Genomic DNA, 25,949 nt, shown 5'->3' with positions numbered 1-25,949 from the left:
TAGCGGGCAAATTAGTGCATTCAAGTTGATGTCACTTTATTCAATAGACTATGTTCTTGAAAATTATCATGTAAAACAGTGGTTTTCAGCTGGGGCAGTTTTGCCCCAAAGGGGACATTTGACAATGTCTGGAGACATTTTTGTTTGTCACAACTGGGAGCAGGAGTAGGGATGGGGTGGGGTGGTGGTGATATTGGCATCTAGTAGCTAGAGACCAAGGAAGTTATTAAACATCTGACACTGCACAGGACGGCTCTCCACATTAAAACATTATCCAGCCCTGAACGTCAGTAGTGCTGAAAGAGGTTGAAAACCCCTCATGTAAAATAAATGCTTGAAAATGTCTTTTAAAATATGACATTGTATAATTTCAAAGACTTGTTCAGTTCTGTTGAATCTCCAGTGGAAATGGCTCTGCCCAGTTTGATATCAGTTTCTCTGCTCCTTGGGTGTCATTTCAAATACACATTAATTTGAGTTTTGATGGTTTGAAGTTATTGGGAACTTAAGCAAAGATGCTTTTAAGAAAGCAGTTTCAATCGCCATTCAAAATTCCAGTAAAGTTTTATTCATAGTGTTCTGTTCTCTGAAGAGGCAATATGGACCTTTTAGGTTAGAAGCTCTTGGCCCTTTTATGGACCCCTTTGATAGTCTGGCAAAGTCTACGGACCCCTTCTCAGACTAATGTTTTAAATGCATAAAACACAATATAGAGGAACTCTATAAACAAATGTGTGACATAGTAATATATGAACTTCTTTATTAATGCATTCAATAAGAAGATTTAGTGGTGATTCTAATTACTACCATACTTTCTAATTAGGATGAATGTATATTTTGAGATATTTTAGATATCTGCAATATTCGTACTGTAATTAAAAATATCTGAGTTTCCTCTCTGTGATAGTCCTATATACTGCTGTTACTACTGTGGTTTGTGGTCTAAATTCACAATCAAAAGACATGATAAATTTCAGGTGGTAGTTCGTGGAAATGTGCTTTGAAAAAATTCCAATTTCACGGACCTATATAGACTAAGAAATCCTCCCATGAGAAAACAGTTTCTAAAGACGATTTTCAGACTACTCTAAGCCACTATCTTAAGCTGTTTTTGGTAGCAGCAGCCTCTTATAAATATAAATACAGATAGTAACACGTAACTCTAGCTAAATGAAGTTAAGCTGCTTCTCAGATAACATGAAACATTTACCTTTTTTTGATAGGGTGAAAAATGATCATTGCAGCTTTTATATATGACTTATTAAATTGGACTGATATTCATTTATGTTTAGTGTTTATGTGTTTACTGAATATCAGCTGGAATCATGTCTTTACCTAAGCTCTTTTGCATTATTTAAGCAAGTTATTTTCTTGGAACCTCAATTTCTGCCTTTATAAAATGAGTGTTCGAATACCTACCTGTATTAGTCAGATCTTGCTGTGTAACAAAACACCCCAAACTCAGTGGCATAGTACAATTAACATTTATTTCTTGCTAATGAGACTTTGGATCAGCTGATCTGGACTGAGCTTGGCTCCAAGCTGTGGGTTGGCTACAGCTCTGCTGCACACGCCTCCCACCCTTATTTCACCAGCAGCTACCTGAGGAATTTTCTCCTCGTGGCAAAAGGCTGAAGCATAGCAGGGCAAGCTCAACCATGAAAGAATACTTCCAGTCTGCTTATGTCACATCTGCTAACACCCCATTGGTCAGAGCAAGTCAGATGACCAAGTCCAAATTCAAGGATCAAGGAAGTATTGATACATTTTGTCAACTATGAGGTCATGGCAAGGGTGTGAATGTATTACACTGCTACAGGAGAGTGAAGAATTGAGACCAAAAATTCAATCTATTATGTTACCTTATATGAGTTTGAGAGAATGAACTAAGGTGACATTGTGTAAATTACCTGCTCCAGTTACTCCTCATAAATGAGGAGTATCTATTTTCTTATTACAATCTACATAGCGCTTCAGGTAATCAAAGCATACTGAAAAACCCTCCTGCTAAACTAAACAAATATGTTTTAGTAAGGGGAGTAAGACCAAACATTCAAATGGCTATAACAAAGAGAAAAGAAAATTGCAAAAAATAATTCTCACTTGGTCCAAGAAGGGAGAAACTGAAACTGTAACTAATTATTCTTTACCGTGACTTCACATTAAAATAATGTGAGATTTAAAAAAAAAAAATAATACCCAGGCTTCACTGTAGATATTCTGATTTAGCCTAGGGCAGGCTTCATGCATTGGTATTTTTTAAGCTCCTGTAGGACCAGTACGTTCAGGAATTTTTTTTTAAATAAATTTATTTATTTTATTTATTTCTAGCTGCGTTGGGTCTTCATTGCTGTGCACAGGCTTTCTCTAGTTGCGGCGAGCAGGGGCTACTCTTCGTTGAGGCGTGCGGGCTTCTCCTTGCGGTGGCTTCTCTTGTTGCAGAGCATGGGCTCCAGGCATGCAGGCTCAGTAGTTGTGGCTCACGGGCTTAGTTGCTCTGCGGCATGTGGGATCTTCCCAGATCAGGGCTTGAACCCGTGTCCCCTGCAATGGCAGGCAGATTCTTAACCACTGCGCCACCAGGGAAGCCGAGGAATTTTTTTAAAAAGGCCATTTTGACAGTGGAGAAAGAGAAGGGCATTTGACATGAAAGAGAAATAGTATGTGGAAAGGAACAAAAAGACTGATAGGTTGGATTTCATTAAAGTTAAGGACTTGTTCATCAAAGGTAGTATTTTTGAAAGCAATAAGTCAAGCCACACATGAGAAAATATTTGTGCTATATATATATCTGACAAAGAACTCATATTCCTAGCCTAAAATCAATACAAAAAAGATTGGCAACCTAACAGAAAAATCAGCAAGAGACTTGGACTGGCACTTCAAAAAAGGGGATATTCAGATGTTCAATAAATATATCAAACTGTGCTAATAGTAACTGGAGTAATTTAAATTATGATTAAAAAATTATATTACCGGTTCCTCCCATGAGAAAGACTAAATTTGGAAAGACAGAAAACACCAAGTGTCAGCAAGAGTGTGGAGCAACTGGAGCTCTCATACATTGCTGGTGGGAGTATAAATTTGTATAAACCACTTTGGGAAATTGTTAAGGAATATCTACTAAAGCTAAAAATACTCTACGCTACAACCCCACAGTTTCATTTCTAGGTTTATATGCAACAGATATGTATACGCGTGTTCATCAAAAGACACGTACAGGTATATTCATAGCAGCCTTATTCATAACAGCAAAAAAAAAAAATCCTTGAAAACAACCTAAGCGTCCATCAAAAGTAAGATGGATACATATATTTTGGTATATTACTCAGTGGAACCCTATACAGCAATGAAAATGGATGAATGGATGAATCTGAAAAACAGGTAAGTGAAAGTAGCTGAGCAAACACAAAAATACATACTTCATGGTTCAATTAATATAACGTTCAAAACCAAGGAAAACTGTTCTATGATGTTAGAAGTCAGTATTCTGGATGCCTTTGCCAATGAGAGGTGGGTAGTGATTTGGGTAGGACATACATAGGTTTCTGGTAATTTTTTTTTCTTTCTCCCTTTACCTGTACAATGGTTACGCAGATAGATTTTCTTTGTGATAATTCACTGAGGTTTACATTAAGGATTTATGAACCTTTCTTTATATCTGTTGCACTTCAATAGTAATATATTTTTTAAAAAGCAATGACAATTTGTTAGGCCAGCAGGAAGCAATTAAGGCATCCTTTGGGCATTTTGTGACCTTAATTTGGTGCACATTAGGATCCCCTTGGGCTGGCATTGGGTAGGGGTTCCTAAAAATGCTGATGCCTGAATTCAACTACCTTTTTTTTTTTTTTAATGAATCTCAAAGACATTCTTCATTCTAAGTGAAGCAAGCCAGACTCAAATTTTATATACTATATGATGCTATTTGCATGTCATTCTGGAAGAGACAAAAATATAAGAACTTACTAAAATCAAGACCAGGTGATAATGAAGATAAGATAGATGAATGAAACAGAATAGAGAGGCCAGAAAAAAAACCACATATGGCCAAGGTCACAAATATTTTCTTCTAAAAGTTTTCTCATTTTACATTTTCCATTTATGTCTATAATCCATTTTGTTAAATTTTGTACAAGGTGTGAGGTGTTGGTCAAGATTCATGTTTTTGTTGTATATTGATGTCCCTTTGTTCTGGCACCGTTGCTAAAAAGTCTAACCTTTTTCTATTTAATTGCCTTTGCATCTCTGTCAACTACCTTTGATTGTTCTGCAGTTGCTCTGAGATGCAGCCTGGGTATCCGGCCTTTTTTTTTTTTTAAAGCTCCCCTGGAGATTTGAATGCACAACTCTATAAGCCTTCGGGGTAAAGTCCCACTGCATGCAGGGTATAAGGACTGGCTTTTCTGTTTCTTGAATAAAACTTTTTATGCTGCTCCCTGCAATCTTTAAAGAGCTAAGCCACTATCAGGGTGTGGATACTAGGAAAGATCCTGAGCCTTCTGAAACATCAGACCTTTAGGATGTGGCAGCTCATTGAAGGCTAAGTAATAAAGAATAAAAAGAAATCTCAGCTAATAACTGCCTAGAAGTTACCGAGTGCTAAGCATTTTGCATACATCATTTTTTAGTCTTCATAACAATCTGTAGGGTAGGTGAAATTGTCCCCATTTTACAGATGGAAATTGAGGCTTCAAGAGGGAAGTAGCTGGCCAAAGGTCACACTGCTTGTTAGGTGATGGTGCCAGCATTTGAACTCGGGAATCACTCTGCTATCCTCTCTCTGAGGTCTCAATCCTAGGTATGAAACGAAGATAGTGGTGCCATTCAGAGAATCAGGTCCGGTAAGACAAGGAGCTCCTTTCAGGGGAGCTTGGTTGGCAAAGGCTGAATTTATGTCGTGAGCTGAGTCTCTGGGTGGTTATGTCTTAGCAGGGAATTAGAAACATGTACTGGGGATGGAGATTTAGATTTTTTATTTTTTAAAATAAATTTGTTTATTTATTTATTTATTTATGGCTGCATTGGGTCTTTGTTGCAGTGCACAGGCTTCTCATTGTGGTGGCTTCTCTTGTTGCAGAGTGTGGGCTCTAGGTGCACGGGCTTCAGTAGTTGTGGCACACAGGATTAGTTGCTCCGTGGCATGTGGGATCTTCCCAGACCAGGACTCAAACCCGTGTCCCCTGCATTGGCAGGCGGATTCTTAACCACTGTGCCACCAGGGAAGTCCCGAGATTTAAATTTGAAAGCCATATATAATATATAAAGAGTACTGAGAGAAAAAGAAAAGGATTTGAGAGCAAATCCTGGAGGAAATGCCTGCATTAGGAGATGTAAGGATGAAAAGGACAGAGTTAGTGAAAGAGACAGAAAAAAAGGCAGTCAGAGGTCGGAAATAATTCCAGGTAGAACTCTGTTTTAGAAGCCAGGGGAGAGGTTTCACGAGGTCAGGATGAACATGTGGCAAATTTAGAGGTGGAAGGAGGTGGGGGACAGAGCAGTGCAAACTGGTTTCCGGAAGTCACTGGTGGTCTTTAAAAGCAGTGTCAGCAGGATTGTGTTGGTAGAAAATGAGAGAAGGGGTAAAAGTAGAGAAAATGGGGATAGACTATTTTCAAAAAAAAAAAAAAAAGGAGGGGGCAGCAAAGGGAAGAAGCACATGGATGGATGCTTGGTGGAGGGTCAGGACTTAGGGATGGGGAGACTTTGAAAGCAAAAAGAAAGTGTATCTCAAGAGAGCAGGGGACGCATGTGAGAAGGTGGATGAAGGAATGTCACGGGCGTGGCGGGAGCTGGGGGGGCCCGGGTGCAGTCACGGGCTATTGGAGTACGCTCATATATTTCTTCCTCAAAGAAAGGAGCAATGGGAGAAAAGAAGACTGGAGGAATGCAGAGAGATTTTAGGGGCGGGGAGAAAGGGAATGTAAGAAGTTCTCACATCAAATGGCTTTGACCTCCTTGGTTAAGTAGGAAGGAAGTGATGTGTTCTGATGAACGTGAGTACGATAGGTGTTCATGATCTTTTCTGCTGAGTGTAGAGAAGGAAGTGATAACTGTGGGCAGGACAAAGGATAAAGTCTCAGCTTCTTGTAGTCAGTTGGTTCAGCCTGGGTAGGCATATGATTTGGGGCTGGGACAGAAAGTTGCCAGGTACTAAGCACTGTGTCACCCATGGGTGCCCTGATATTGTACAACCCCAAGGACCCATCAGAAAGAGCTTGTGACTATAGGCTAAGATTAGGGGACAGACAATTGATGATAGAACAATTAAAGATAAGCTATTCATTTTTTTAACAGAGAACCCACTGTAGACTGGACCCACTCTGAAGTAATGGGTTAAAATTTACCTTATAATAGTATATGATTCAGCCTTGTCAATAATTCAAACAAATTGCCACAGTTCATTTAAAGTCAAACTTGTACCTGTAAATACAGTCCTCAGTTTGCAAAGGGTAACTTAATTTAAAGGAACTTCGTTGTAATGTGAATATGTAATGAGTGGTGAACACTTTTGTACTGTGAATAATTCCTTTTTTACATTTTCATCTACCTGGATTTATGTATAAGCACCTAAATGATGATTTAGAAATGGCAGTGGTGACTGCAGTTAACAGAACACAGTAAAGAATTCCTTTAAAGGACAGTCTTCTTTCATCTCAGGATCTGTCGCACAGAGAAAAATGCAGTTAACATTTTGCTGTGAATTTCTTGTGTACTCTAGTAGTGTGTGGGGAAGAGATTGGACAAATATAGAACATTGAGAGTGGGGAAAAAAAGGATTTGAGAACAGATCTTTGAGGGGATGCCTCTAATCAAATAATAATGACAATAATAAAACAGCAGATGCCACACTGTGAAGTCCATGGGCAGTGCTTGTGAAGGGAATAAATGCTATAACTCAAATTCTTCTCGAGTCAGAGGGTCAGTAAGCATTTATTGAATACAGATGGAATTTGAGGTTATGAAGGAAGGGAAGATACAGTCCTATCCCTCCCTGCGCACAGCAGAGCAAGGATGACAAAGTATAAAGGATATTGGAATTTCTCACTTTTAAGCAGGTGATTTTGAGTCTCCCAGAACCCCTTTGCAGACCCACCTAAAAAGGCTCTGGGTTTGAGATCCTGTAGACTCAGGTGTATGTCCAGGTGTATATCAAAACGCATGAGCTTGCCAGTCAGAGGGTAAAAGTCCAAAGGACAGCATGACTAGGGGGTTGACTCGTAAATGCCCACAGAAGTAGAAGAATGTATGTTAGGAATGACGGTGAGTGAAGTAATCTATTGGAATGATTTTAGGCAAATTTAAACTATTCTGGGAAGAAAAGGTATAATATATTACCAAGATGTTAATTAAACTATCCATGCTCTTAATTGACATGCCCTAAGGAAAAGAACTTTTATTGTACCTGATTTCTTCCTGTTAGGGATAGATAATATATTCCAAGATCGGCAGGGGGGCGCGGTCTGTGGAGCCTCTCCTGGAGTTCTTTGATGTTTTGCTTGGATTGGGCTCACGATCTATCTCCTGGAGAGCACATATTCCCAGAGGATGAAGAATCCCAGGGCCTTTCAGACACTTTCTTGCTTCTTCAGCCCTAGAGTACTAGAGTGAGAATGTAATTGCCCCTCAGCCTCGGGACTTTCTGCCTCTCTCTCTGTGGAGGTTCACCTAATGTTTTGGCCTGTATTAGTCCAGGGCTATTGGAGTGCACTCATATATACCTGTACGTATATAAGAAATACGTATACGTATTTCTTATATATACCTGTACGTATATAAGAAATCCCGGACTTAGCGGCTTAATGTAACAGACGTGTATTAGTTCCCAGTGTCTATGGGTCAGGAATCTAGACACAGTTTAGCTGGGTCAGGGACTCTTATGAATCTGCAGTCATAAGAGTGTGGACCAGAGCTTCAGGCATCTTGAGGCTTGACTAAGGATGGACCCCAGTCCAAACTCTCTTACATGGCTGTTGGCAAGATTCAGTTCCTTCTGGGTTTTTTGACTAAAAGCCTCAATTCCTGGCTGGCTGTTGCCTGGAGACTGCCCTAAGTTCCTTGTCATGGCCCTCATCAAAACAATGAGCCAATAAGTGAGAGGACAGGAGAGAGTGAGAGCAAGTTGAAAGTCAGTCTTGAGTGTGTACACCTAAGAGTCACATGGCTAGGTCATAGGTATGTGTGTCATCAACTCTAATAGATGCTGTCAAACTGTTATCCTGAGTGGTTGTATTATATTACACTCCCGCCAGCAGTATGACGGTTCCTTTTTTTGTTTGTTTTTTTACATCATTGTCAACACCTTGGTGTACTGTCAGATTTTGAGCCAGGTTAACTTTTTTTTTTTAAGTTGTTGGGTTTTTATTTTTATTTTATTTTTTAATTGAAGTATAGTTGATTTACAGCATTGTATTAATTTCTGCTATACAGCAAAGTGATTCCGTTACACATATATATACATTCTTTTTTATGTTCTTTTCCATTATGGTTTATCACAGGATATTGAATATAGTTCCCTGTGCTCTACAGTAGGACCTTGTTGTTTATCCATCCTATGTATAATAGTTTGCATCTGCTAACCCCAAACTCCCAATCCATCCCTTCCTCAGTCCCCTCCCCCTTGGCAGCCACAAGTCTGTTCTCTATGTCTGTGAGTCTGTTTCTGTTTCGTAGATAAGTCCATTTGTATCATATTTTATATTCCATATATAAGCGGTATCATATGGTATTTGTGACTTTCTGTCTGTCTTACTTTGCTTAGTATGCTAATCTCTAGGTCCATCCATGTTGCTGCAAATGGCATTATTTCATTCTTTTTTATGAGCCAGATGAACTTTTTTTGTAAATTTTTTAATTGATGTATAATTGATTTATAATGTTGTGTTTGTTAATTTCTGCTGTACAGCAAAGTGATACAGTTATATATATATTAATATATATATACATTCGTTTTTTAATACTGTTTTCCATTATGGTTTATCATAGGTGAGCCAGGTTAACTTTTAAAAGAATTGTCTTGTACTGAATTCATGACTGAAACCCAACCCTACAGAACTGTTGCTTTGCGTCCCTTACTCTGCCCATTTCCCCTCCTCCAGGGGTGGCTTGTGAACCTCGTCACGGCAGATCGTGTGTCCCCGCTCCATGAAGCCTGTCTCGGAGGTCATCCCTCCTGCGCAAACATTTTATTAAAGCATGGAGCTCAGGTAAGTGCAGCTCAAATCACACCTTAGACACCATGACTGAAAAATGACGATTTCTATCCCTTCTGAATACTTTCCAGCGTTTTTGATTAGCCTGATTTGAAATATGAAGGTTTTTTTTTTTTTTCAAAAGTATTATGTCCATCAAGCTTATTTACTTTAGTGGTAGATGAAATACTGCATTTTTAGCTAGAAAGTCATGGTCTGAGCCTATATCATTTTCTTTGACTGTCACTATTAATAAATAGCTGTTAGATTTCTGCCTTCATTCCTGTGGCTGGAAGGTAGTGACATATTGTAGAAAACACATAACATTTGGCTCCATAAGACCTGAATAATGGTCCCAGACCATCTCTACCATTTACTAACATTGGAAACTTGGACAAGTTACTTAGCCTGTAAGCTTTAGAGTCTATATATGAGAGGAAAAAAAAAAAACAGGGAAAATACCAAAAAAAATTATGTAGCGTATTTTGTGGTATTGTGAGGATTGAGAGGGATAAGGCGTGTGATTATTATTTGGAGAATGGGAATCGGGATGACATAATGAGATTCTAGAGAAGGAAGATACGAAATCATTGAATTTGAAAGTAGGGACCAGTGGATCTTCTATTAACTTAAGTACCCTCTTGCTCAGAAGTGATGGGAAAATCTGATCAGGAAATTCTGTACGGGTTTCTCATCTTTTCTCAACCAGTGTGTACTGAGCATTTATTATGTGCCTAACTCTAGATAAAGGTTTTCAGGAACTTCTAAACTAAATGAGGAGACGACCAGATAAACAGGTAAATGGCGGCATGTAACACTAACTGCTTCGAAAGATAAACCCTGAAATCTCAGTAGCCTCATATAATAAAAGTTTATTCCTTGTTCAACGCAGACTCCAGTGTGGGTGTTCCCAGTTGGGTGGCTATTTTCCAAGGGTGATTCAAGGACGCAGGCTCCTTTCATCCTGTTGCTCCGCTGTCTTCAACAAGTGGCTCCCATGTGCTCCGTTCCAGGTGGCTAGAAGGGAAAAGACACGGAGGACTGTGAATGGAAGCTTCTTAAGGGCCAGTCTTGGCAGTGACATATGTCACTTTTGCTCATATCCCATTGGCCAGAATGCAGGCCATGTGTAACTGCCAGGGAGGCGGGCAAGTGTAGTATGCCTCTGCGCCCAAGAGAGAGGAAATGAGTTTGTTTAATGCATAGTATCTCAGCCACAGCAGGCAATTACAATACGCTGTTTTTATCTGTTAGTTTCTTCTGTGTAACAAACCACCCTGACTTAATGACTTAAGACAGCAGCCATTTATCTCACAGTTCCTTGTGCTGTCTGGACAGCTCTTCTGGTCTGGCTGCTTCAGCTAACCTCAGCTGGGCTTACTGAGGCGTGTGAGGTTAGCTGATAGATGGGCTGGGGCAGGCTACTTCATGATGACCTTGGCTGGGATGGCTGGGAGGTCTGGGGAGACAGAAAATCTCTACGTGGTCTCTCATCCTTTAGCAGGCGGCCCAGGCCTGTTCACATGGTAGCAGGGATTCCAAGAGCAGCAAAAGAGGGCAAGCTCTCTGCTTGCATCACACTTGTTAACTGTCCCATTGACCAAAGCAATTCATGTGGGCAAGCCCAGATTCAAGGATTGAAAAGATAGTCTCCATCTTGGGATGGGAGGAGTTACTAAGCCACTCTGCAAAGGGATATGCATCCTGGGCAGAGAATCTGTGGCCATATTTTGCAAACTACTACAATGTAATAAGTATTAATAGTAAGGGGATTGTTGGGAACACATAGAAGTGTTCCTAACCCATTTATTTCTGATGGAGAGAGGGAGTCAAAAGATGCTTCCTACAGGAAATGATGTTACAGTTGAAACCTAAAGGACCTGTTGGAGTTAGTCAGCTCAACGGTGGGTTGGGGGAAATGATGGACTTCCCACCCACTGGGAACAACAAACGCAAAGGCCTAGAAGTGAAAGTGGGGACTTCAAATCGTTCCTTCAAATCATTCTTTAGAGACTTCCCTGGTGACACAGTGGTTAAGAATCCGCCTGCCAATGCAGGGGACACGGGTTTGAGCCCTGGTCCAGGAAGATCCCACATGCCGCGGAGCAACTAGGCCCGTGCGCACAGCTACTGAGCCTGCGCTCTAGAGCCTGTGAGCCACAACTACTGAGCCTGTGTGCCACAACTACTGAGCCCACGCGCCTAGAGCCCGTGCTCCGCAACAAGAGAAGCACTGTAATGAGAAACCTGCACACCGCAAGGAAGAGTAGCCCCCGCTCACTGCAACTAGAGAAAGCCCACGTGCAGCAACGAAGACCCAACACAGCCAAAAATAAATAAATTTTTAAAAAATTGAAAAAAATAATTTCTTATAGCAGCAGAGTAGAGCAGGTGAGAGGGGTCAGAACACAAACAAGCTTGCCGACCATGCCAAGAAAATGGGCTTTGTCCTGAGAGCAGCCGAGAGCCATAGATGAGTGCATCATGAGGTTTATATTTTGGTTAAGAAAACTTACCCCAAACTTGGAAACAGGGCCAGGACTAAGCAGAGGTGAGAAAGGAGCCTAGGGTGCAAACTCTAAAGAGCTGCTCACTCTCAGGGTCGTTCAGCACTTTTGTAACCCTGGGAGCGAGTGTCTCCTTAAAGTTTGCACCCTGGACATCTTTCATGCGTCACTAGTCCTGACCTGGCGTGGAAATAGGGCATGAGAATGACGTCCCTGTCTTCACAGTATCATCGTTTAACAGGTTTACCAAAGAATTCCTTGATAGAGGAAAATGCATCTGCGTTTGGCTTTGCTCTTTGCCATTCAATTATAGCCCAAACACTGTGAAGTTAGATGTTAGCTTGTAAGTTTCAGTCTGATTTCCAGTGTTAGAAAAGATAGCCCCAACGATTATAGTTTTATGGCCCTATAGGATATTAACCAGTTTTGTATCTATTAGCAAATTTATTTCAGCATTGCATTGACTGACTATATAAATTCTCCTTTTAGCCATCCTTGCCGTTTTACTGGTTCCCTCATTAACGAATGAGCTGAATAAAATCTTTGGCTTGTGTTCACTCTATATTTGGATGAAAGTGATGTTTTTAAATTTATTTATTAATTTAATTTTGGCTGTGTTGGGTCTTCGTTGCTGTGCATGGGCTTTCTCTAGCTGTGGCGAGCGGGGGCTACTCTTCGTTGTGGTGCGTGGGCTTCTCATTGCGGTGGCTCTTGTTGCGGAGCACAGGCTCTAGGTGCACGGGCTTCAGTAGTTGTGGCACATGGGCTCAATAGTTGTGGCTCACGGGCTCAGTGGTTGTGGCTTGCGGGCTCTAGAGCGCAGGCTCAGTAGCTGTGGCGCATGGGCTTAGTTGCTCCGCAGCATGTGGGATCTTCCCGGACCAGGGCTCGAACCCGTGTCCCCTGCTTTGGCAGGTGGACCCCCAACCACTGTCACCAGGGAAGTCCCGAAAGTGATATTTTTAAATTAAAAAAAAATAATACATTAACAATTTTAAAAGGTTACTCTAACTTCTGTGGGGAAATTGGATTGGTGTGGGATGGGTCTAGGATGGCATGTTTAAAATAAGGTGATTAGTGGGAATTTCCTGGCCGTCCAGTGGTTAGGACTGCGCACTCCCACTGCAGGGGGCATGGGTTCAGTCCCTGGTCTGGGAACGTTCTTGGTGCATTCCATTCCATACCTCATCCGGTTTTTCACAACAACTTTGGGGAATTTGTTATTTTTTGTCCCCATTTTGTAACTGTGGAATTTAATGCTCAGACAAGTGAAATAATAGCTTGAAAATGGTGGAGCTTAGGTCTGAATCCAGGATACCCCGCTGCCCGCCTTCATGCTGGAGCTTTTCTTTCTAGGTGAATGGTGTTACTACAGACTGGCATACTCCCCTGTTTAATGCTTGTGTCAGCGGCAGCCTGGACTGTGTGAATTTGCTTCTGCAGCACGGAGCTAGTCCCCACCCTGAGAGTGATCTGGCGTCCCCCATGCACGAAGCTGCTAAGAGAGGTAAATCTGTTGAGAATTTAAGTTTTCCATCCACTCCTTCAAGGGACATCTTATTGTTGAAGGGAGGAGGGAAAAGGAGGTATATGGAGCAGTTGTTCTCAGTGTGTGGATCCTGGGACCAGAAGCGTCAGCCTGACCTGGCATGCAAATGCAGATTCTTGGGCCCCATTCCAGACCCGGTGAATCAGTAACTTTGGGGGTGGGGTCCAGCCATCTGTGCTTTGTTTAACAAACCCTCCAGGTGATTTCTGATGCACAGTAAGTTTGAGAAGCACCCTTTTAGAACATTTGGAATGTTGCTTACTGCTGTGTTTCCGGAACAGGGCCTGGCATATAGTAGACTATCCATCAGAATTTGTGGAATGTGTTGTTGAACCCATGACCCCATAAAGTCAAGTTATTTTATAAAACAAATTATAGTCTTCTGTGTTAAGGCCTTAAAGAATATTGTCTCAGGGCCACCTAAGTTTGCTAAGTGAAACAAACTTTCAATTTTTGGAAATATAAGATGTTATATACAGTTTGGGGTAAGTCTCCCCATCCCCAGCTTTGTTGAGGTATAGTTGACAAATAAGATTGTATATATTTAAGGTGTACAGTGTGATAATTTGATACACGTATACATTGTGAAAGGATAACCATAATCAAGTTAATTAACACATCCATTGCCTCATATAGTTACCTTTTTTTGTGGTGAGAACATTTAAGATCTACTCCCTTAGCAAATTTAAAGTACAGTATATACAGTATATATATTATTAACTGTAGTCACCATGCTGTACATTAGATCCCCAGAACTTATTCATCTGGGATAATTCTTTTCATAAAGTCACAGTTTTCCTGCTATTCTTAACTCTGAGACAAAAACTAAAATTGTAAGTTTTACTTTTCTCTGATATTTCTCCTCCTCCTCAACGTCATGATGACCGTACCTTGCCCCGAGGGCTATTTCCGCAGTGGCTTCACAAAATGGCTTCCCATCATCTTTACAGCAGCCCCATTTGACTAGATCCACCCATATTATAATTATCTCCCAAAGCACTGGCATTTCTTCACGAGGAGACATGTTAACTCATTGTATTCACTGGACACATAGAACTAAAATGGTATAACAAGATAAATGCAAAGGAGCAATGTTTCAAGTATGATGTCCTAGACCAAGGAAGAGTGATTCTGCTTTCACCAAACCTAGTTGGCCACACTGGGCCTCACTCACGTTGGATTTGGCACCTTTTTCTAAGCCTCACCTGTGCCCACCGTGGCCTGTTTGTCCTAGGGCCTGCCCTTGGTGAGGTTGTAACTTTCCTTCCCTGTTCCACGGTCCCCTCTGTGCCCTTTCTTCTCCAGGTCCACCTTTAGTCCCTGTTGTTCCATACCTCTTCTCAGCTCTCACTTTGATTTCTGTAATCAGGCTGATTACAAAGCCACCAACAATTGAAAAAGGTGGGTGGCTGTTTGTTGCTTACCGTGGCTGGTAAACTCAAGTGGAGTTCCACCCGGAGCTACAGATGCCATCTTATAGTCAACCCATTAACTGGTGACAGTGTTGAAGATCATTCCCTATTCTAAATAGAGGAAGTAGCTTTTGGTCGCTGGATAAGTTGTTGGAAAATTTACACACACAAAAAATGGGCGAGGTGGTGTTTCCCTAGCTACGAGAATTTGTGCTGTAACTGTTTTCTCCCACTTTGGGCTGCAGGCCACGTGGAGTGCATTGAGTCTCTTGTGGCTCATGGGGGCGACGTTGACCGTAACATCAGCCACCTGGGCACACCGTTATATTTGGCTTGTGAAAACCTGCAGGTGGCCTGTGCCAAGAAGCTTCTGGAATCAGGTAAAACCAAAAGCAAAACATAACAAGGAAAGTAAATGAAAAGTAAATTAAAGGTATTTGAAAGCTCTTTCTATTGTAGCAGAGGAAAGAGCGCGGGCAATGGAGTCGGACAAGATCAGAGTTCATATTGACTGTGTTTCCGTGGGGAATTGGTTTAAACTGTTTCAACTTTAGTTCTCTCACTTGTAATGAGAATAGTGATAATAATGATAATGATGATGACATCTCCCAGGATGGTCCTCAATGATTAGTAGTTTCTCCTCCCTCCCTCTGGCCATTGATATTATTAGGCCCTGAGTAACTTGCACAGCTGCTGGATTGGGGCTGAATCTTCAGATCTGGGGCCGCCTTCACCAGTTCTCTTTGATTTGGAAATAGAACTTGCCCCATTTTTAGTCCATTGTAAATATTATATTTTTGAAAAGTCGTAGGTCGCATCATTCTTTTTCACCTTCCTGCTCTTATCCAGCCCCTTCTTCAACACTTGGGATACCACTTCATCACCTCTTTAATTATCTGAGTCCTGGTTATTCTTTAGAAATCCAGTAATCTTGCCCTCCGCTGGATACTCTTACGGTTCTCATTGCCTTCTACTCACTTGGCAGCCATTACCATGAATTAGGAGATTGGTTTTCTCTCTCCTTCTCTCCCTCTCTTTCTTCTATTACCCTAGGTGGATTTTAAGCTCCTAGTCAGGAAAGGGCCATGTTTGGCATCCCTCACAAAGCTAAGACCAACACAAGAACAATTCAATTAACATTTGTTGACTGGCCATAGATTCCCATTTTACTAGAGGGGCAGCAGCTCAGGCAAAGTCATATGTCCCCACACATTGCAGTGGGAGCCAGCATCTGGACTGGGGTAGGGATTTGTTGAGAGTGTGAGGATGGAATTGGGTGGGGATGGTCCTCAAATTCTACCTTATCCCCGAAGAGGAGGGCTTTGCCACCTTCCCTGTGATCTTGGGATTGGCCACCCCAATCTAGGCAATGCTGCCATAATTGATTGCCCTTCACAGTCCAGATCACATGGTCCCAAGTCTCTGGTTTAAACCTCATGGCAGTTGCTCGGCGTGTAAATGTGGATAATTGCCATAGATGAGATTTCACCGTCTAGCCTCACTTCCGGCCTGTACTGGCTAATATTTGGGCTCCATTAATAATGAATGTGCAGCTCTCATGCCACCAGGATTCTTCTCGCATGTATCACACCTGTGTAGAGTGCTCAAAGGCGAGGTTTTCAACCTCATATGTCATAGAGCTCATGTGGTACATTCAGTCACATTGTCAAGTGGCATTTTCCCCGTATGATTAAATGGAATCAAGTCACCTCCCGTTTTCTCAGGAGAACTACTGTGCCTGCTATGGATGCCCTTTTGTTAGGGAATTTTGAGGTGCAGTGCTTTGAGAAGGGGGTGCTTGCACTCTGCTCCTTGGCTGACTCTGTTCTCGTGACTGTTTAGGAGCGAGCGTGAACCAAGGCCGGGGGCTGGATTCCCCTTTGCACGCGGTGGCCAGGGCGTCCAGTGGGGAGCTGGCCTGCCTGCTCATGGACTTTGGAGCAGACACCCAGGCCAGGAATGCTGAAGGCCACCGTCCCTTGGAGCTGGTGCCTCCAGAGAGCCCCCTGAGCAAGCTCTTCATGCAGAGAGAAGGTGCTTCTCCTTTGCCTGAATCTAAGCCCTAATCCATAGACTCCTGTGGGCTCTAGCAGGAGGCAGGTACTTATTGAGTTCTGACTTCCGGTCTTATGAAAAAGATTGTGCTCTGCCTTCACCAAACGTGGGGAGCTGACATAGTTTAGTATTCAGCAAGGTACAGTACTGGTTATATAATAAATAACCATCCTGCTCTTTGGCATGTTGGAGACAGGCTGTTTGGATGATCTAATGTTCATTTGTGGGATAGGCCAGCTTTCAAAGAATTAAGATATTGTTTTAAAATGTTAAAGTTACCTAAGACACGCTGTATTTTCAAAAAATTTTTATTGGGGTATAGTTGATTTACAGTGTTGTGTTAGTTTCAGGTGTACGACATGCTTTATTTTTTTTAAAATTTATTTTATTGAAGTATAGCTGATTTATAATGTTATGTTTATTTCTGCTGTACAGCAAAGTGATTCACTTATACATATACATTCTTTTTCATATTCTTTCCCATTATGATTTATCACAGGATACTGAATATAGTTCCCTGTGCTCTACAGTAGGACCTTGTTTATCCATTCTATATATACTAGTTTGCATCTGCTAATCCCAAACTCCCAATCCATCCCTCCCCCACCCCCCCCCTTGGCAACCACAAGGTTGTTCTCTATGCCTGTGAGTCTGTTTCTGTTTCGTAGATAAGTTCACTTGTGTCATATTTTAGATTCCACATATAAGTGATATCATAGGGTATTTGTAAGCCATGCTTTAGAGTGATGCAGCAGAAGCGTCTTTGGGGTTGTACAATGCCCCAGGATGTCCTACTGCAGTACAGATGGGCTGAACTACTGGGCATTTGGCTTCTTGGATGGGGGGTAAGAATGCAACTCATTGAGTATGACACGGTATTACTTTCATGATGCACAGCAATCGGAAGACATTTACTATTGGGTTGGCCAAAAAGTTTGTTCGGGTTTTCCGTGCCATCTTATGGAAAAATCCGGATGAACTTTTTGGCCAATCCAATATAATAAGTTAATCAACACTGAGTCCACACTCCTCTATAAATAAAAACTGACACTCCTGACCCAAACCACTAAACACTGGGGTTGAGCAGTGTGCAAGGGTGTAGGGGCACTTCCCTGGGCTGCGAGGTCACGGGTGGGCTGGGGTGGGGAGCAGAGACCCCTCAGATTGCATTCTTACTTGTCCCTAGAGGTGGAGAGTAGCCAGCTCAGGACCTGCTTTTTTTTTACCAGAGTGTGGACTTTGTTGAGTCTTAGGGGCTGTGGGAGTTTGAAGTAGGCTTCCCTACCAGAAGGATTCTTTTTTTATTTTTATTTTTTTATTTTCTATTTTATTTTATTTATTTATTTTTGTCTGTGTTGGGTCTTCATTGCTGAGCGCGGGCTTTCTCTAGTTGTGGCGAGCGGGGGCTACTCTTTGTTGCGGTGTGCGCGCTTCTCATTGCGGTGGCTTCTCTTGTGGAGCACGGGCTCTAGGTGTGTGGGCTCAGTAGTTGTGGCACGCGGGCTCTAGAGCGCAGGCTCAGTAGTTGTGGCGCACGGGCTTAGTTAGTTACTCCGTGGCATGTGGGATCTTCCCAGACCAGGGCTCGAACCCGTATCCCCTGCACTGGCAGATGGATTCTTAACCACTGTGCCACCAGGGAAATCCCAGAAGGATTCTGGTGTCATGTGACCTGGTTATTTTCTCCCCACATGCTGAGAATTAGGGCTCTGGGCAGAATTGTAAAGTGGCCCCTGAATCCTTCTTCCTGCTACACCCACTGCCCCAGCGTACTTGTGGCCATAGCCTGCCTTGGGGCCCCCCAAACAAGGCCTGTGCTCCCCGAGCCGAGGCACAAGGAACAGTCCAATAGAAACCCCTTTATGAGAAGCAGTGGGGTCACCCCCGGGCAACTCTGCCCGCACTTTGACAATTTCTTGTTTTCAAAAAAATTGTATCTCTATAGACGGGGCCGATTTCTCCAGCAGGCACAGATGGCACAATGCGTGGGGTCCACCATGTTTTTAGGGGCCCGCAGTAATGTTTTAATTTCTTTTAAAATCAGAAGGAAAAACAATGAATAGAACTCAAGCTGGGTTATATTCATCTTTATACTGGCACTTATCCCTGACATTGTATCTAGCACATGTGATTAGTAACTTCCTTCAAAATGCCTTAGTGAGAGGAGATTAAGTTCAGTTGCCCCACACTATGCCTTTTGCAGCTCGTTAATAAATGCTTTGAGCACACTGGGAAATCCTTCATTAATATACGACTTGAGTACATTGAACGTATCTGGAAGGTGCCCTAAATTTCAACAGGGACCTTCTGAATGTGCTCTGAGGACCTGATTGAAAATACTTCCTTTCTTTCTTTCCTTGTATATATGTCTGTTTCTACCTCTTGTTTTCCATCACCTGAGAAGTATGCAACCCAGTTTATCCTGTAGCTTGCGGTGATGCTATAGGAAATTGAAGCCGAATCCGGGCCTCTGTACCCTGACACTGAATTAAATCTCGGAGACAGAGTTTTGGGTGAAGTAGAAAAGAATAGCTTTATTGCTTTGCCAGGCAAAGGGGGCCACGGCAGGCTAATGCCCTCAAAACTGTGTCCCGACCTGGAGGGGGTAGTGAGGAATTTTATAGTAATGGTTCAAGGAGAGTGTGATCAGCTCTTGGACATTCTTCTGATTGGTTGGTGGTGAACTTGGAACCTTCTGGTTCCAGCTGGTCTGGGGTCTCCGTGCTTGTGGTCAGTATGCAGTTAACTTCTCCCACCTGGTGGGGGCTTCAGCATCTGCAAAACAGCTCAAAGATATTGTTATGTGTGTCCCTTGAGGGGAACCAGGACCCTGCCGCAAGGCTGCACTGTTGTTTCTCTTGACTGTTCCTCTCTTGTCTCCTTATCCCCTCCCTTCCCTAATTAGCATCGGTTTGAACCTGCTTCTTGGAACTCAGGGAAGGTCAGGGAGGCTGAATGAAGCCTATTTCCTGTAACCAAGAAATGGGGGACACGGAAGGGCTTTTGTGCCCTGGAGCCCCACAGGTTCCTGCTTGGTATCAAAGTTAGAGGCCACTGTACCCTTTTGGTTGCATTCTCAACCCTGGCCACACAATACAATGACCTGGGACACGTGCCTTTACAAAACCCAGATGCACAGGCCCACCCGACAGTAACTGAAGCAACATCCCTGGGGTGGAGTTTAAAGCCCTCGCAGCCCCTCCCTCCCCAGTCAGGCTTGAGGGCTACTGCTTTATGGGATTCTTGAAGGTATACAGCTTTGCCTTTTAAAAAGTTTTTAATAACCAAAAGGGAATTCCCATTACAATTTAGTGCAGGGGCTGGGGATGGGAAATCATTTCCCATCTTTTTACCCTATGACAGGGTGTTTCAAGCTCAGCACTATTTACATTTTGGGCCAGATGGGGGCCATCCTGTCCTGTGCACTGTAGGATGTTTAGCAGCATCCCCGTCATCCACCCACTAGATGGTAATAGCAACACCCCCCCGCAAGTTGTGACAAACAAAATTAGCTCTAGATATTGCCAAGTGTCCCTAGGGAGCAAAATACTCCCCTCCCCCCTTGAGAATCACTGTCTTAAGATGTAAACACTTGGCTGGATCCCTATGTAAGGTTTGTGCTAGTTCACTTTTCACCTGTGAGTTGAAGCACTGGGACAACTCTGAATGCAGAATATGAAAACAAATATGAAAAGACCTGTATGCACAAAACTATAAGACACTGATGAAAGAAATTAAAGATGATACAAACAGATGGAGAGATATACCATGTTCTTGGATTGGAAGAATCAACATTGTGAAAATGACTCTACTACCCAAAGCAATCTACAGATTCAGTGCAATCCCTATCAAACTACCAAAGGCATTTTTCACAGAACTAGAACAAAAAATTTCACAATTTATATGGAAACACAAAAGACCCCGAATAGCCAAAGCAATCTTGAGAAAGAAAAACCGAGCTGGAGGAATCAGGCTCCCTGACTTCAGACTATACTACAAAGCTACAGTAATCAAGACAGTATGGTACTGGCACAAAAACAGAAATATAGATCGATGGAACAGGATAGAAAGCCCAGAGATAAACCCACACACATATGGGCACCTAATTTATGGCAAAGGAGGCAAGAACATACAATGGAGAAAAGACAGCCTCTTCAATAAGTGGTGCTGGGAAAACTGGACAGCTACATGTAAAAGAATGAAATTAGAACACTCCCTAACACCATACACAAAAATAAACTCAAAATGGATTAAAGACCTAAATGTAAGGCCAGACACTATCAAACTCTTAGAGGAAAACATAGGCAGAACACTCTATGACATAAATCACAGCAAGGTCCTTTTTGACCCACCTCCTAGAGAAATGGAAGTAAAAACAAAAATAAACAAATGGGACCAAATGAAACTTAAAAGCTTTTGCACAGCAAAGGAAACCATAAACAAGACGAAAAGACAGCCCTCAGAATGGGAGAAAATATTTGCAAATGAAGCAACTGACAAAGGATTAATCTCCAAAATTTACAAGCAGCTCATGTAGCTCAATATCAAAAAAATAAACAACCCAATCCAAAAATGGGCAGAAGACCTAAACAAACATTTCTCCAAAGAAGATATACAGATTGCCAACAAACACATGAAAGGATGCTCAACGTCATTAATCATTAGAGAAATGCAAATCAAAACTACAATGAGGTATCACCTCACACTGGTCAGAATGGCCATCATCAAAAAATCTACAAACCATAAATGCTGGAGAGGGTGTGGAGAAAAGGGAACCCTCTTGCACTGTTGGTGGGAATGTAAATTGATACAGCCACTATGGAGAAGAGTATGGAGGTTCCTTAAAAAACTACAAATAGAACTACCATACGACCCAGCAATCCCACTACTGGGCATAAACCCTGAAAAAACCGTAATTCAAAAAGAGTCATGTACCACAATGTTCACTGCAGCTCTATTTACAATAGCCAGGATATGGAAGCAACCTAAGTGTCCATCGACAGATGAATGGATAAAGAAGGTGTGGCACATATACACGATGGAATATTACTCAGCCATAAAAAGAAACGAAATTGAGTTATCTGTAGTGAGGTGGATGCACCTAGAGTCTGTCGTACGGAGTGAAGTAAGTCAGAAAGAGAAAAACAAATACCGTATGCTAACACATATATATGGAATCTAAATAAACAAAAAAAATGGTTCTGAAGCACCTAGGGGCAGGACAGGAATAAAGATGCAGATGTAGAGAATGGACTTGAGGACACGGGGAGGGGGAAGTGTAAGCTGGGACGAAGTGAGAGAGTGGTATGGACATATATACTCTACCAAATGTAAAATAGCTAGCTAGTGGGAAGCAGCTGCATAGCACAGGGAGATCAGCTCAGTGCTTTGTGACCACCTAGAAGGGTGGGATAGGGAGGGGTGGGAGGTAGACGCAAGAGGGAGGGGATATGGGGATATATGTATATGTATAGCTGATTCACTTTGTTATAAAGCAGAAACTAACACACCTTTGTAAACTCCAATTAAACTCCAGTAAAGATGTTAAAAAAGAACCAAACAAGATAAATATGACTTCAGGTAACATTTATGCTTCACTGATAGCTTCTTATATTTGAATATCTTAAAACTGCTAAATTTATAAAAGTATTTGCATCCAGAAATATGACCTTATTTTTTTTAAAGGTAAAGAGAAGAAAGGCATTAAACATGGATTTTCTTGTCAGTGCTGGGAATTCCATACTTTTGTAATTCCAAAATTAGCTCCCATAAGCCTCCATTGGTGAGACTGAGCTTTGAAGGTCTTTGTTCTAAATCAAAACCTAGCAAACTCATTTCAGTGAGATACCAGAAAAGAGAGAACATGGCCTAAAAATGCCTCCTGCAAAAAGCAGAACACGGTCTTAAGCTGCACCATATTATTGCCTTATAATAGTGTCATAGCTTGTATGCTTTCAACGAAGGAAGGGAAAAGTCTTAGATCAGTGAAACCCATGGGTGACTTGTCTTATCATCTTTCTCCAGGTCCCCCTTCTTTGATGCAGTTATGCCGCCTTAGAATTTGGAAGTGCTTTGGGATCAAGCAGCATCATAAGATCACCGGACTCAGCCTCCCTGAGGAGCTGAAATGGTTTCTCCTCCACATTTAAATGTGTCAAGGGAATGGCATCACAAACAACAGACAAACGTTACCGAGTGTTGAGGCTACTGGGATTTTAAAATAAAGTCAGGTTTATTAGAGTTTGGCTAGTTTTTTTTTTTTTTTCAAGGAGATTTTTATTTGTAAAGGAACATACTGGGTACTTTTGTGTTATTGGTTGGAGGGCATGGAAAATTCCACCACACCCCTCCCCCCCCTGCCGCCTGGAAGAGGGTGGCTAAGATAATAACTATGGTGTTGAACGTGCCAAGCACTGAGCTGGGAACACTTTACGCTTCACCTAATTTAGCTCTCACAGCAACCCCACCAGGTGGGTACTATGCTCTCCCCTTCTCCAGGTGAGACCCTGAGACTCAGGGAAGTCAATTTGTCCCATTACCCCCAGTGAGGACAGACAGCCAGATTCGCGTGTAGGTTTTCTGTTGCTAACCTGGGGACTTGTGAGGGAGACAGAAGTTTCCAGTATCACTCTCCTGGCTCCATCTCTGCTACAAGGGAAGGAAGATTAAAGAAGCAAGACGTTGCTTTGACTACGTCTGACTGTATTTTTTTTAAACCTTCCCTGTTCTTATGACAAGACCACCACTGCCCTAGTATAGGACAGTGGGCAGTTCTTTTCTCAACCAAATGTCCTGTACATATCAGGCATCTTCTAGAACCGTGCTGTTCAGTGCAATAGCTACTGGCCCAGTGGTTCTCAACCAGGGGTGATTTTTCCCCTTAGGGGGTATTTGGCAATGTCTGGAGACTTTTTTGATGGTCACAACTGAGGGCGAGGGTACGCCTGGCCAGTGGGTAGAGGCCAGGGCTGTTGCTAAATATCCTACAGTGCACAAGACAGCCACTACAGCAAAGCATGATCCAGCCCAAAACGTCAATAGTGCCAAGGTTGAGAAACCCTACACTAGCTGTATGTGGCTATTTAAAAAATGTAAATTAATTAAAATTAGATACAATTAAAAATCCAGTTCCTCAGAGTCATTAGTCACATTTCAGATGTTTAATAACCACACATGGCCAGTGACTTCTGTACTGGACAGCACAGACACGTATAGATCATCGCAGAAAGTTCTGTTGTTCCATTGTTGCAGAAATTCCTATTCGACAGCACTCTTCAGATGCTCGACAAATGGATTTTAACTGCCTTGCAGTTTCTGGTTTATATGAGACCTGTGATATAATTTAGTAATGATGGCTGTAGTTTGTCTTCTCTCTGAGACATGAATTTGGGGCTCCATTGGATCAAGAGAAAGTAAGAAACTATTGTACCCACTTAAGGCAAATCCTTACCTGTAAGATGACATATGGCCTAGATGACCGGTAAAGATATTTCCTATGTAATTTTTTGTGATTCTAAATTCAATTTGCTATATGAAAAAGAAGACTCCAGAATATTGTTCTAAAGTGCCCAACTAGGTACCCAGAAGATGGCGCTGCTGGCACACAATCATTTAAGCAAAACAGTCGCTCCTCATAAATGACCCATTGTAAGATGGTTTTCAACATAGGCTCTGGAAATTTCCATGCAGGGATGAAAACTTTGTAGTGGTAAATTCCATTGACACTGGGTTTTCTTCTCTTTCAGTGTGCTCAGAAATTCCAATGTGAATTTATATCACCTCCCTGCTTTTTTTTTCTTTCTTTCTTGGTCTGATCATGTTTACATTTTTAACCGCTCAGAATTTAGACAGAAAACGAACACCAACAGCATACCACTTGCTAGTTCAGTTAATTTCATGAGTTCATTTGTTCAGGCACTATTCTAGGCACCAGGGTAGCCAAGTGAAGGAGATGGGCAAAGGTACTGACTTTCTGGATCTCACACTCTAGTCGGGAGAATCATTTGCTAAGGAGTAAGGAGCTTAGGCATTTTGCTATAGTTTTCTTTTTGAAAACACTAGTTTTTTTTTTTTGTTTTTTTTTTTTTAAATAGCCTGGTTTCTCATAGAAAATGTATCGGACAGAATGTTGCTTATGTTAATCTTCTCTTGGCCAAATTCTCTGAGTTTAACCCAGGACTGTACAAAAGTACTAGAACAGCATTTTTCTTCTCAGATCTTCCAGCCAGTTAACCAATTTGCAAATCCATGTAATAGATGGTCATCTGCACAAATGGGAAAAATACCACCACCTGCCTCATTGCAACTTAGGAAAATTTCAAATTACTTCACTTAGCAGTGCTCAGAAAGAAGATTCTATTTAAATAGGAAGTCTATTTTTATGAGTCTAGATGTGGTTATATTTATAAGTGATATATACCTTTGAATGCTTTATCATCACGATCTGGCACAGCCTCATAAATTCCATCATCAAAGCTGGTTCGGTGACATTTAATAGAACCCCACCTTTTTGAATGAGGGATGTAAATTTTTAGCATGGTGAAACCATCTTTTAAAAATGCTAATTACTTTGTCTGTTTTAAGAGTGCAAACTTCCCACATATTTCTTGTAGCCCAGTCTCATATTGTAAGTTTACTACATTCCCTTGGTTTTATCCAGTAGAAACGCTGACCAGTTGGTACAAGAGAAGAAGGCAAGAAGAGGCCAGCGAAGGATGATTGATTTATCCTGCGTTTATATTGGGGCTAATTGACATGTTTTGATACTCCATGTTCCAGGCTGGAGTAGTTAGTCATTAAGCAGTCACTCGGGCTCAGAAACAATGGAACGAGATGTGCTTTGCTGTCTGATCTGGGGCACGGGGGGGTGGGCATTTACAATCCGATGAAAGCCCAGCATTAGGGCTAGTGTAGAAGACCTGATCAGCAAAAAAAATCAGCTAAACAACAGCTCGTGTTTTGGAGGGCGTGCTAAGGGCTAGACCCCTCGCACCAGTGTTTTATAAGCCTTACCCTCCAACCTTCACAACTCTGGTATCCCCATTTTACAGATGGGGGTGCACAGGGGGAAAGGAATTTGCAAAAAGTCACAGGTGGTGAAGCCAGAGTTTAATGCAGAAGCCAGAACTCTTAACCATTATACGCCCCGCCTTCTATTTTCTTCAGTAAATCCCAGAGCTCTGGTTCCTGGGTCCTAAAGACCCGGCTTAGTTTCCCAGAAGGCCTTGGAAGTGGA

General features: G+C 42.0%; 1 protein-coding gene across 4 annotated transcripts in view; it reads left to right on the top strand.

The window, feature by feature from the left end:
• ASB9 (ankyrin repeat and SOCS box containing 9) overlaps nt 1-25,949 on the top strand; it is a 271,033-nt gene that overhangs the window by 8,198 nt on the left and 236,886 nt on the right. The window contains exons 3-7 of one of the 4 annotated variants that reach the window (XM_082375860.1): nt 9,099-9,206; nt 13,055-13,205; nt 14,905-15,039; nt 16,502-16,693; nt 22,739-22,954. In XM_082375860.1, coding sequence (XP_082231986.1) covers nt 9,099-9,206; nt 13,055-13,205; nt 14,905-15,039; nt 16,502-16,693; nt 22,739-22,863 — 711 coding nt within the window. In that variant the 3' untranslated portion in view covers nt 22,864-22,954. Of the gene's footprint in view, nt 1-9,098; nt 9,207-13,054; nt 13,206-14,904; nt 15,040-16,501; nt 16,760-22,738; nt 22,955-25,949 lie in introns of those variants that run through there. The other 3 variants (XM_082375861.1, XM_082375863.1, XM_082375862.1) reach the window with 3 other exon arrangements.

This window comes from Balaenoptera borealis (genome assembly GCF_965194805.1).
Source record: "Balaenoptera borealis genome assembly, chromosome: X".
NCBI lineage: Eukaryota > Metazoa > Chordata > Mammalia > Artiodactyla > Balaenopteridae > Balaenoptera > Balaenoptera borealis.
This window is presented reverse-complemented; position numbering and strand designations above follow the sequence as displayed.